This window comes from Macrobrachium nipponense, chromosome 13, assembly GCF_015104395.2.
Source record: "Macrobrachium nipponense isolate FS-2020 chromosome 13, ASM1510439v2, whole genome shotgun sequence".
Classification (NCBI taxonomy): domain Eukaryota; kingdom Metazoa; phylum Arthropoda; class Malacostraca; order Decapoda; family Palaemonidae; genus Macrobrachium; species Macrobrachium nipponense.
Genome location: NC_087206.1, coordinates 52,351,743 through 52,365,979, shown reverse-complemented (window position 1 = coordinate 52,365,979; position 14,237 = coordinate 52,351,743). Strand labels below are relative to the sequence as shown.

The 14,237-nt window shown below is 35.5% G+C and overlaps 1 protein-coding gene across 1 annotated transcript in view; it reads right to left on the bottom strand.

Annotated features, from left to right (window-relative positions):
* Positions 1-14,237, bottom strand: part of LOC135225788 (hypoxia up-regulated protein 1-like) — a gene marked incomplete in the record, with an annotated part of 558,991 nt that overhangs the window by 405,706 nt on the left and 139,048 nt on the right. The window contains 1 exon segment of the mRNA XM_064265268.1: positions 7,408-7,616. Coding sequence (XP_064121338.1) covers positions 7,408-7,616 — 209 coding nt within the window.

Below are 14,237 nucleotides of genomic sequence, written 5' to 3'. Positions count from 1 at the left end.
ACCTTTCCTCTAGAGTAAATTATCACTATAAATCTGTTTTACGGTAAGTTCAAGTAAATTCATTTTGTTCTCCCTTAACTTTTCCTGTTTACGTATCGGAGCCTCTCTCAAGGCCGGGCTCATACGTAAAAATACATAAAAAAACAAGAGAGGGCCAAGGACAGAACCCTGAAGAACTGAACTTGTTACATCTGCCCATTCTGATTCTCACTGTTTACTACAACTCTCTGTTTTCTATTAGTTAGCCAGTCTTCCATACAGTCTGCTACTTCTACAATTCCTAAAGTTCTAACTTTTGTCATCAGTTTCTTGTGTGGCACTTTGTCTATCTTTGCATTTCTTACTAATTTATCCACCATCCTACCGAGTTCCTTATGCCTGCTTGCTTCTTCTGGTGTTGGGTGTGGGGTCATTGCTTTGTGTTTTTTTAATATGTCTCTTTCTCCTATTTTATTTTTAATTTCTCTGTTGAACTACTTGGGCTGAGGGTTGCCATTTGATAGTATTTGCTTTAATGGAATACATACATCTAGAGCATTTTTATGTGTATTCTTCTAGAAAGGCTTCCCAGAAATTGTCTATATCTGTGTTTTGATCGTATTCTAGATTTCTAACATACTCCTTTACTTTTCTTAGGTCTCCTCGACAGAAGTGTAATCTCTTTAGTATCTTCTCTTTTTTGTGTTGAATGTTAATGTGAAATGTAATAATTTTATGGTTGCTTTTACCTAGATTTGCGACTACTGAAACGTCAGACAATAAGTTATCTTCTGTTGATAGGACAATGTCTAGTATGTTGTTTCCTCTAGTATGTTTGTCTACCAATTGGTGGAGGAATTCATTTTTGACAAATTCTAGAAGTCTTTCCTTCTAAGTTTCATGTGGTCATAGTGTCCCAGTGTACTGCTGCATCCATATCTCCCAATATTATGCCAAGTTTATTGTTTATTTCTTGTCCTAGTATTGCATACAGCTCCTCTTCGGACATTTGTGGTTGATAGGGAGGTCTGTACACTAGTATTGGTTAGCTTCTTCCCTAGGCTGCTTATATTGATGCTAATTACATCTCGCTTGGTTGTAATTTTAAACTCTATTGGACAGAGGTGGTCATTGACATATAACATAATTCCTCCACCATTTTTATTAGGAAGTAAATGAAGGATGTTTCGTTGGCAGAAAAGACCAGTATCAGTGTGTACACAAAAGGGGAAATACAAGGATTGTGGGGGTAGATAAAAGTGGAGGACATTACTGTGGTTTGGTGACACGGAAGCTTAAATATCGTTGGTGAATGAGCATGTGATTATGGATGTTGCGATAGTGGGTTGGAACGTTAAAAGGAGAGCAGTGATTATGTCAATATGAGGTATAGCAGGAAAATCAGTTGGATGGGAAGAAGTGAGGTTGAAGGTAAGGTTCGGAGAGAATGAGGTGGAAGCATGTTTTGTGGAACTGGAAGATGATCAAATACTGTTTTGTTTCCTGTTTGGGATGGATTCCTTGAGGAAAAATGGATTGGTAGTAGATGTTGAGAAAGTAGTTCTGTTGAAAGACGAAATTGTAATTGGGAAAATTCAAAGTGGGGCAGTAAAGATGTCAAGGTTTGTGGGAGTGATTGACAGGAGTCTGAGTGAGGAGGAAGACTTAGTGGAGTTGGACAAGAGTGAGAGGGAATTGCTAACAACAGATTAAGTTGAGGAGATGCAGTGGAAATGTTTGATAGTGAGTGAGTTAAGAGTTGTATTAACCCTTAAACGCCGAAGCGGTAAAAAAAAAAATGTCTCCCGTGTGCCGGATACGTTTCAGAGTGAGCGCGCTGTGATTTTTTTTCAAAAAATCACAGCGAGCTTAGTTTTTAAGATTAGGAGTTCATTTTTGGCTCCTTTTTTTGTCATTGCCTGAAGTTTAGTATGCAACCATCAGAAATGAAAAAAATTATCATTATCATATATAAATAATGCGATATATGATAGCACAAAAACGAAATTTCATATATAATTGTATTTAAATCGCGCTGTGCGCAAAACGGTTAAAGATAACAAAATACTTTTTTTTCGTTGTAATGTACACTAAATTGCAATCATTTTGGTATATAACACATTGTAAAACGATAAAAGCAACACTGAGAAAATATTATCACAAAATAATGCATGAATTCGTAATGCGCGGACGTAAACATATATTTTTTTCAAAAATTCACCATAAATATAAATATTGTCCTAGAGACTTCCAATTTCTTTCAAAATGAAGACAAATGATTGAATATTACTATACTGTAAGAATATTAGCTTACAAATGCAGTTTTCGACCATATCTGACGAGTTAAAGTTGAACGAATGCCGAATTTTTATTTTTTATTTTTTTTATATGCAATTATTTCGGAAATAAGAAAAGCTACAACTTTCAAATATTTTTAGTTTTATTCTACATAAAATTGCGCACATTTTCATATATAAAACTCTATGAAATGCCTAATATGAAATGGAGCAAATATTCCGAGAATGGGACTTGCGCATTTCGGAGATTTGTGGCGGAGAATCCGCGCGCGGAGGGAAGGAAAGTTTTTAAATTCACCATAAATTTAAATATTGTGCTAGAGACTTCGAATTTGTTTCACGATGAAGATAAATGACTGAATATTACTAGACTGTAAGAGTTTTATCTTACAATTGCATTTTTTCGACCATTTCGGTAGAGTCAAATTTGACCGAACATGGTTTTTTTTCTATTTATCGTGATTTATATGCAAATATTTCAAAAATGAGAAAAGCTACAACCTTCAACTATTTTTTGTTGTATTATACATGAAATTGCAAACATTTTCATATATTTAAAACTTTTATGTAACGGCTTAATTTAAAATGGTTGGCAAACTTACCACCAATCGCACGTATGATTTTTTCGGAAGAGTTACCGCGCGGACGTAAAGAAAATGTAATTTTTTTTATAAATTCACCATAAATCGAAATATTGTGCTAGGGACTTCCAATTTGTTGCAAAATGAAGGTAAATGCTTGAATATTACTAGAATATAAGCGTTTTAGCTTACAATTGCGTTTTTCGACCATTTCGGTAGAGTCAAAATTGACCGAAGGTTGAAAATTTGTCACTTATCATTTTTTATATGAAAATATTTCAAAATTGATAAAAGCTACAACCATGGGTTGTTTTTAGTTATATTGTGCATGAAATTGCGCACATTTTCATATGTAAAACTTTATGTAACGGCTAATTTAAAATGGTGCAAACATTACCACAATCGCATGTATGATTTTTTTCGGAAGAGTTACCGCGCGGACGTAAGGAAAAAGTTTTTTCATAAATTCACCATAAATCGAAATATTGTGCTAGAGACTTCCAATTAGTTTCAAAATTAAGGTAAATGATTGAATATTACTAAAATAGAAGAGTTTTAGCTTACAATTGCGTTTTTCGACCATTTCGGTAGAGTCAAAGTTGACCGAAGGTTGAAATTTTGGCACTTATCGTTATTTATATGAAAATATCTCAAAACTGATAAAACCTACAATCATGAGTATTTTTTTGTTGTATTTTACATAAAAATGGGCACATTTTCATATATAATACTCCATGTAACGGCTAATTTAAAATGGTAAAAAAATTATGTCAAAGTGACGAAATAATTTCCGAGATGTGTCACAGATACTTTTTAGTGCGGCAAGAAAGAAATTCACGCTTGCGCGCCTGCGTAACGATTGTAAACAAAACAAAACCTTGATCCGTGAACTCCCAGCATCCCCCAAGGCGCGTGATTCAAGAGTTTTCGGCTGGTAGGCCTAAAAGTATTTTTCCGCGAATTTTTAAAAAAACTTTTGTATGTCTACGTAAAATACGTCCCGTCGGCACCCGAGAGACAAAAAATGTAGACGTAAAATATGTCCAGTCGGCGTTTAAGGGTTAAGAGAGGGAGTACCTGGAAGAAGATAGACTTTGTTGTTAAGTAAACGGATCCGGTTTACAGAGAGATTTTTCGTGTGAAGGAGTGGTGTATTTTTCAAGAGAAAGGATGGGAGAGTTGATGTATTTTCCAGTGTTCTCAATGAGTGGGAGCAGTAGGAATGTGCAAGTTAGCCCATGAGAAATATGGACATACGTTTTCCCGTATTTACTTTGTTTGTTTGCATGGTGTTTTTACGTTGCAAGGAACCAGTGGTTTTTCAGCAACGGGACCAACAGATTTACGTGACTTCTGAACCACATCGAGAGTGAACTTCTATCATCAGAAATACATCTCTCTGACCTCTCAGTGGAATGCTCGTGAATCGAACTCTCGGCCACCGAGGTGGCAGGGCAAGACCATACCGATCACGCCACTGAGGTGCTTTTCCCCGTATTGGAGGAAATTTGTACTGATGTAGCAGTTACGTGTGAAGAATGTCAGAAGGGAAAATATCAGTGTGTGTATGTTAGCCCACCTGTTTTGAAGTAGAGTATGAAATAACTGTTTGAGTTAGTGGCAATTGATTGTGTAACTTTGCCAGTAACTGCAAGAGGAAATGTAGCCATGGTCATTATGGTAGATCATAAGAGTAAGTTTGTGAGTTACCAGCAGTGAAGAATAAGACCAGTGAAAACGTTGCAAGAGTAGTCAGTATGGTCTTGTTGCCCGTGTGTTTAAGTAAGCCAGTAAGAATGTTGAGTGATAATGGGCCGGAGTTTGTTGGTAGACCTTTTGAGCTAATATTGTGAGAGTGGGGGCATCGAGCATGTAGTAACAACTCCATACATGCCGAGTATGAATGGGATGATAGAACGAACTATAAGGACTTTGAGTGAATGTCACCAGTGTTGACTGATAAGAGAGAAGGAATGGGATTTTTGTTAGAAAGAGTGGTTGCGATGTATAATGGGTCAGTATATAAAAGCACTAGCATGCCACCCAGTGAATATGTAATGAATTATGAAGGATATGTGAGAGTTAGGTTGGATTTGAACGAAGAAGAGCAGGATGTGTGGAGGCAGGCTAATGAAAGGTTTGAGAGTTTCAGAGTAGGAGATAGGGTGTTGAAGGGAATGATAGATAAAGGAAGATTGACAGGGAATAAGATGGGGGAGAAATATGAAGGTCTGTATTTTGTGAAAACAGTGTGGTCAAATGGGTTGAGTTGTGTTCGAAGACAGGAGTAAAGAAGGAAATGTAAAGGTAATAAGAGCACAATATCATCAGTTGAGAAGATGAAGAGAACCACCAAACTACATAACGGAGCATCCCATTAGGAAGTTGATAAGGTAGGAGAAGGAAAGGGAGAGTGAAGAAATAGAAGAAATAAATTGGGGAGCTAAACAGCTAGTGTTGGTGGAATGAAAAAGAAGGTCCAAAGTGAAAAGTAGAAAGAATAATGGTATGATTACTAGGTTGTTTTGGAGAAAATACACGGGATGGGTCATTTGATTTTGTGGGGTTTGAGAAGTCAGCAAGCGTGAGGAGTGGAAATGGCCTTGCGGTGTTGTATGGTGGTAATACAAATGAGGGTTAAATTGATTTTGAGGAATTTGAGAAGTATGGAAGGAGTAAACTTGAAGAGTACAAAGAATGTGCACACAGTCATGAGAAAGGCGATATGTGCCAGGTGTGTAAGTTTCCTTTGAGTAAGTGTTGAAAAAGTGAGAGTGGAACAGAGTGAATGAGAAAGAGTTAGCGGATATAGAAGAGATGATAGAAGCCATGTCAGGTGTTAGTGGGGTGGCAGGAGATGAACCAAGACTGGGTGAGTCTAGTATGGTTGGAATAGGGATCAGTGAAGAAGACGTAGTGCATGAGAGGCCATGGACTCGAAGTCAAGGTCCAGTTCTGGAGTATGAATGGGTGGTAAGAAAGAGGATTTGAAAAAGAAAGAGAAAAAAAAGGAAATGAGACTTCCTTTATTTTAGAAGGGGGAGTGTAGTGGGCTGAATGTGATTGATAGCTTCTTTTTATATTTTAATGTCTTGTTTGCCTGTGTGGGTGTTGGGTTTGATTATTTTATTATTCATGTTTTTTTCTTCAGGTCAAAGTTGATCCCGTTTCTTTTTTATATTTTTTACTTGGTTTACTTGTGCGAGTGTCAAGATAGGATCACTCCCCTTTACCTGAACCTTGGGAGCCTACAGATATAATAGGAATTACATTGGCAATTACCAAATTGGGCTAAGAGCTGGAGAGGCCAAAACCCGCTGATTACGTCTACAGAACGTTACTCCATTGGCCAATGGAATCAGAAAGCACTGATGGAGTAAGAGGACCAAGATAAAAAGCAGATAAGACATAAGTGGTCATAATATGATGCTAGTGGAAGGAAATTGAGAATAAATTATTGAAGGCACATCTGTGGTTCATTCAGCTTTTATACTCTAATTCAGTTTCTGCAAAGAAGTGTAATGTTTAGACAAAAGAAAAAGAAAACTATGCCAGATTGCAGAAACAAGGGTGCTTGGTCAGGACGCTGTTGAGTTGTTTATAAAATGCTGCTCAGATGGAAGCCTTAGGTATACATAAATGCGGAGAAGGAGAAATCATCTCCAAAAGGGAGAGGAAAAAAAAATTAGACTGGCTGAGATGAATCAAGTAAGTGAAAAAGGTTAATGAAGAAGCTGATGTTGACAGTGAAAAACCATAAAGTAAAGAATATAACATTTGCTTTCCGATTTACTGACAGCAAGGTTTAATTAGGTTAAGGTTCTCCTGCTAGTTAGGGAGGAAATACTATAGATTTAGGGTTAGGAATTAGGTTTAAGTTCTTCAGGGGGTTGTAGTAGTATTAAGTTAGGCTAAGTTAAGTAATGGAAGATAAGTTTTGAAGAATTTTAGTAATAAGGAAAACTGAAGTTTCCATTGTGTAATATTAAGGAAATAAATTAGGTAAGGAGAAGTTGAGTCACTGAATAATCTGTTCCCATCGTTCTGTCCCAATTATGTAAATATCAAAAGCCCCTACAGTATATCAGTTATAATTGTAATTTTCAAGGAAAAGTGCAAAGAAATATTAGAAAAAACATGTATAATCCAAATAAGTTACTGCATCTTCAATCTCTGTAAATTTACATAAATATTTTACTGAGTGTGAGCTGAAATTTTAATTTTACAAAAAAAAAAAAAAAAAATTATTATTAGAAAACATGTCTAACTTGGTAAAATTTATGATTGTCTTGTAAAAAAAAAAAAAGGCCCACAAGGGGTTGTAAATGGTCTTTTTAAACTTCTTGTAGAAGGTAGGGAAAATATTTTTTTCCTACACCTTGTGCATTTGTATATCATCCTTTTTCAATTTCTTTTTTTAAATTGGCCAACCTCAAAGTTTCCCCAGCCTAGGGACTGCATATTGAGTTTTTAGCCTGACTCTTAAGGTTTAAAAGATCTCTTAGAGAAAAGCTCACACACAATATATTACACAGCTAAACTCAACTTACCCAAGACCCAAAACAGACACTTGAGGGTTAGTTTCAGAATATCCTTTTTCCTTTGTCTTGACAGTTTGATAAGACACAATTGTAGCTGTTGTTGATGAAGCTCCCATGTCATAAAATAAGATATTCTGTGCAGTACTATTTATTTCTTTTCTTCTAAACATGCCGTAATTGAGGGCAACAGCTGCATTGCTGGACATGAGAGACAAAACCTATGGGAGAAATAAAAATAGATTTTAAACCAAAGCTACAATACAGCACAAAAAATATGAAGAATTAAAAATGTCAAGAACATGATTAATCTGATGGTTTAACCAGATCAATGAGCAATTTTCTGACTTACAGAGCTGATTTTACATGAAATTTAGATCCATTCAGTTTAAAAAATTAGGTAGTTGGCTGGAAAGAAACCATATGGAATATGAAAAGTAGGCAACAAAGCACTATATATGTAATTAAAAAAAGCCTAGGCAGAATCTTAATAAAGGTCATAAATTGTACACCACCACAAAAATAGGACAACATAGGTTAGTAAATTATCTATATATTCAATAAAATACACAAAAAATATAGTTTGTAAAAAAGTTATTTTTAAAAGTATCATGTAAGTTTTAGTAAACAGATTTGACTCTTATTTTTATTATTCAATTTGGATAATACTACAAGGAGATGTTATCAAAGTTATTATAATTTCCTTTTCTTCAGGACAAAGTTATTTATGAGTTGTCCAATATTCATAAGTTACTCTTTGACAGAGGTTACAGACACACACTGGAATTTTCTCAATATACAGTACACATAAAATACTAACAAAAGGCCATCAATGTTCTATTCTAATTCAATAGAACATAATAAAAACAAAACAATGAAAGGTAAGAATGAATGCTATCAGCATCTTAATGTGAGTCACATTTTTAAGCTACAACAGGTTGTAATGTAGTGGTCATCAGCTTGTGTAATCTGCTAGGTACTAATTGGTCAACAGTTTGCCTCTATACATTCAGTTGACACTGGTTGGGTAACTTAACTGCAACCAGGATGATCTTTGCAAGTTAGACCTAATGGTTTGAGTAACCTTAGGACTAAGTTCTCTGCCATATCATGTTCATAGGTTGGGGCAGCAATCAGAACTGTCGTTGCCAGTAAGTGTAATAAAATGTAGGGTTTTTATACATTATAAGGAGTAAAAATGCTTTGCAATTTACAGCAAGTGCCTGAGCTTGAGAGTGTGCAGTAGTTATTTGCAGCTGTACTAAGATGTAAGAAAAGTACATATATCTTAGTTTAACCAGACCACTGAGCTGATTAACAGCTCTCCTAAGGCTGACCCAAAGGATTAGATATTTTTACGTGGCTAGGAACCAATTGGTCACCTAGCAACAGGACCTACAGCTTATTGTGGGATCTGAACCACATTATATCGAGAAATGAATTCTATCACCAGAAATAAATTCCTCTGATTCCATGTTGGCTGGGCCAAGAATCAAACTTCGGACCACTGGATTGGTGACCGAGCATGAAAACCACTCTTCCGACGAGGAACTTAGATATAATAGAGGTTGGACTAAGAAGTATATACTAGAATTCTGACATCAAGATTGAGGGAAAACAAAATGGGAACTGGGGTAAATAATATGATAAAAATAGATGCATCAGGGAAATGAGCCAAGAAATATTTAACTGATAACAATATAGAATTTAATAGGAACAATATTCAACGTTTACCATATGATGAAATTTAAGATTCTAGGATTCAGAAATTTTATAACAAATGTTTTCTGTTGTTTTAACATTAAGGGTCTGGTTATGAAAATGAAATTCCTTGTAAAAACTTGTTTAAAAAAAAGGACAAACTAGAAAATCACTGGTACGAAGAATTAAAAAATTATTAATATTCTGTGAGAAATGGCCATATATCAAATGCATTATTCATACATATGAGAGATTCTGATCAATCCTATTAAACAGAGTGAAGCACAGTGCTTTGCATCAACACAGTTAAAAATAACATCAATATATCTTGTTTTATCGAGCTACACAATGGGAGTATTTTAAACTTAAGTTTAGAGCAAGTGACAACAAAATTTGCATTTATTTTATAAATCTTCTTGAAGTTTTTTGTGTAATATCTATATGCTAGGCTTGTTAAATCTGAGTTAAAATGCTTTTACTTGTATTTTTGTGGATCCAGAATGAATTACTCCAATTCCCATTTTTCCTTAGAGAAAAATTGCAAATTTTAACCAAACCTCGTATTTTTCATAACATATAAGCTTGAAGTTCTTCACACAGGAATTTTCTTGCAAATGCAAGCCAGAATGGCCATTCACACTTACCAACAGGCAGCAGGAAAACCTGCGCACCTGTCAGTCTGCAGTCCACTTTGCCTTCCAATCCAGGTGCCTACCAGAGAGAGGGGTAGCTGAGGCTGGGGTGGGCCATTCTTGTTAAGAGCTTCAAGTCCGTGTGTTTGGAAAAATAAAAATGCCTTTCAAATTTGTAATCTGCTCCTACACAAATACAGTCCAACCTTTTTAAACCAGCTCCCATGGAACCAAACCACTGCCGGACCACAGAAAATCCCAGATGACAGAAATAATCCCTAAAAATCACCTCTTATTTTGCATACGTCCATATATATACATAGTACTGCTATGCTATCAAAGCTACAACAAAGCTTATGAATAATCACTGTCATTCATTAGGTTTAGTTTATGAAAATTCTGGCCTCCTCCATAAGTATATCCGGGGGGATGCTTATTTGAATCTTTTCCTAGCCTAATCTTTCCTTTGTGCCACAAATGTGCAACCTACCCACCTGTTCAAGTTCCCCAGTCCCAGTATAGGTGTACTCCAGCTCAAGACTTTGAACACCACCACAACATGATTTACAACACACAAACTCCTATATGACAGAGCTCTCTCTCCTAACCTACCAAACACCAGTTTCACGTGTCCCCCTCTGTTACTGCTTACTTTTGCCGCCCATGCCGCCGCCATCTTTGTCTTATGTAGTGATGCACAACTAAAAAAAATTAGTGTTTTTTTAAACATGTTTTTTTGGTTAAAAAAATGCCAGCAAAAAAAAAAAAAGGAAGTTTTTTTTTTCATAATTTTACAGAAGAAAAAGCACATTCTCTTCTTCCTTATTATGTTAAATAAACACAAGAGAGTTATTTATCATTAATTTTTTTATAATTACCATTCCCTAGCAAAAAAATAGTCATTAGGTTAACACACACACACACACACACACAAAAGTGGGGGGGAGACAATAAAATATTACTTTTCAAAATCCTACATTTAATATCTGTTTGAAGAAGGCAAATTTGCACATTTCTTGCATATTGTTAGAAGTTTTATAATTTTTGTACCATTCTTTGCTATCAATGCACAAAACATGAAATACATTTCACCTTAGGTACTTTTCCCTCACTCTCAACATATTTTAAAAGTTTGGCAACTTTACTCTTTTTACGGCCAGCCATTTCTCTACAATACAAATAATATGCGCTTCCCAAATCAGCACTAAAAAACAGCACCTTCAAGTCACTGAATGGACAGCACAGCAGAAAAACTCAAGAGACACCAGTGTGTTAGTATGCTCAGTACAAACAGTACTTGTACAAAATGTGTTCTCACTTACATCCCAGCAATCACTGACTTGGACAACAGATACTGACCAAAGAGACACAAGTCTGCCTGTCTGTAGCATGGTCAGTACAATAGAGTACATGTCTAAAACATATTCTCAATTCCATGACATCCCCTCTATTGACAGACTGAATAATAGAGACTGACCTAAGAAATGTTAGTTTGTAGCCTGTTCAATATATGTACAGTAACATACTTGTCTAAAAGATGAACTTACCTGCATCCTCTCCAATTACCAACTGGACAATAGAAATTAACCCAAGAGAGATAAGTTTGTAGCATGTTCTATACAAGGACAGTTAAGTACCTGTCTAAAACATGTTAAGTCCTGGACAACAGAGCTGACATAAGATAAAAGTTTGAAGCATGTTCAGTACATGCACAGTACGGTACAGTGGTCCCCCGTATTTGCGGGGGATGCGTACCAGACTCCCCCCCCCATGAATAGTCAGAATCCGCGAATGTTTGGAACCCCTATAAAAACGCTAAAACAACCTGTTTTGTTAGTTAAAACTCAAGAAAAACCACTAAAAATTTTCATACTTGGTTTTTTTTAAATAGTTTTATCACAAAAAGTGCATTTTCTGATGAAATCGATAAAAAAAAAACAGGAATTTGTGGATATTTCTCATAGAAAAATACAGCGAATGCGCAAAATTTCCGCAAACAATGCGGGGAAACGTTCCCGAGAAAAATCCGCGAATGTGTGAGTCGGCGAATCCGGAGAATGCAAATACGGGGGGTCCACTGTACTTGTTTAAACCAGGTACTCCCTTACAGCCCCTCAAATCATTGATTGGCCAACAGAAACTTATTACTGACCTAGGAGATATAAGTCTATTGAATGGTTTATACATGTGCAATACAATACCTGTCTAAAATGTGCTCCCCTACATGACTACAGGATTTACATCCCTTCCAATCACTGGCAGGACAAAAGAAACTTGGTCTAAGATACCTTAGTCTGTAACAAGTTCAGTAATTGTACAGTACAGTAATCGCCTAAATTAGACAATATAAAGCTATTACATTCCTTAATTGCTTGACATGGTCTCTCTCTCTCTCTCTCTCTCTCTCTCTCTCTCTCTCTCTCTCTCTCTCTCTCTCTCTCTCTCTCTCTCTCTCTCTCTCTCTCAAAATTATATTCACTTTCAGATGTGTTTATTCATTCTAGAACTAGGCCTAAACTCCCGTATTCACTTTTAAATTCTTTAGTCTCTTTTAGGACTAAGCCTAACATCATACAAACTAATTTTTATTAGATTTTAATGGCTATCATACACTTTTAGATGCATTATTCATATATAATATATATATATATATTATATATATATATATATATATATATATATATATATATATATATATATATATATATATATATATATATATATATATATATATATAGATAGAGTTTAAATGATACCCACATGTTGATCTGCTTTGGAAAAGTTTTTTTTCAAATAAACTAAATGAATAAATTTAAAGGTATCTTAAAAAAACATAGCAGCTAAAAAAAAAAAAAAAAAAAAAAAATTTGCCGTAGAAAAACCACCGTAATTTTTTTTTTTTTTTTTTTTTTGCATTACTACTTCTATGATGTCACAACACAACTTAAATACATCAAGACATTTTCTAAAATCAAACACATTGCCCACAATTCACCAATACAGAAACTAAAATAACTGGCTAAACTGTTACATAATCACACTTTTCTCTTTCACCCTCCCCGCCAACCTCACCTAACCTAATTCCGTCTAATTTCCTTTATCCATAGAATCTTTACCCTCTACATAATTTCTAATATTTTCCCCTAAAACTCCAGCTTTAGTTAAGACATCAGCTATTTGATTCTTTCCTTTTACCCATCTCATCTCCTTTATTTCCCCAGATTCTAACGTTTCCCTTATTGCTGCAATATCTATTTTTAATCTTACTACTTACACCAGTACTCAATTTTATTGCAGTCATTAGTGTTATACTATCAGTATTAACCAAAATGTATCAATCTTTCTATAACCTTCCCTCCACACTCTAGAGCTTCTGCTTCAATGGTGGATTTTGCTAATCTCTATGATTTTCTGGACTTACACCATATGGGACTTCTCCTCTCACCATCCGTCAAAGATATAACATAACCCAATTGAGTATGGCCATCTTCTATTTTCCCGAATGAAGCATCTGTATAGGCTTCCCAGTAAATCATTTCTTCTTCCAGCTCACTTAAGCTTCTTCATATCTTTTGAGTCATTCCTTCTTTAAAGACTTTACTTAATTTACTAACATCGTATGATATTTCTGATATGGTATGTAGAGATACCCAATTCATCCGTCCTACCACTGACCTATACTTTGTTAAATCCTTTTGTTCTAACATTCTATTACCTGTAAATCTTCTAGCTTCTGGTTCTCTTATAGAATTTATATACTGCCACTGATTAACATAAAATCTATTCTTCTGCTCTACTATTACATACCTCTATATACTTAAACCTTTTACTTTCTTGTTCTACTTGCAATTTCCCTTTCAACTTCCCAATGGTTTCCTTTAAAAGTCCTTCAGTTCCTCTATAGCAAAAATCATCTACATGTGTACACAAAATACCATTCATTTTATTGTCTTTTCTCCAAAAAATATATTAGGTTCTAATCTACTTCTCTCACCGTTAAGCTCCTCCAGTACTTTAACCACCTTACAATACCATGCTTCTGCTGTGTCCTTGAGCCCAAAAACAGTTTTCCTCACTCTCCATAATCCAACCCAACCATCTTCCCTAGGTGGCTTTAAATATACTTTTATTTGTATTTCATCACCTTGCAAATACAGTAGTACCTCGAGATACGAAAGGCTCAACTTACGAAAAACTCGAGATACGAAAGCCAATACGAAAAATTTAACGGCTCTACATACGAAAAGTTTTCAAGATACGAAAGGTTTCTGAAAGTCCGAGATTCGCCCGGATAACAATTTTGAAAATCGCGCCGCGCGCCGCCATCTATGTACTAGTAGACTCGCCACCATCCTCCTGCTCTCCCATTGGTTCCTGATCCTAGTCACGGCCATGAAATCCTTCTCTCCTATTGGCCAGCGTCCCTCCCATCATGCATCTACTATGCACGCGTGGTGGCGTGCTTCGGCCACTCGGTACCAGAATTGTTATAGTACGCACGCAGTATTC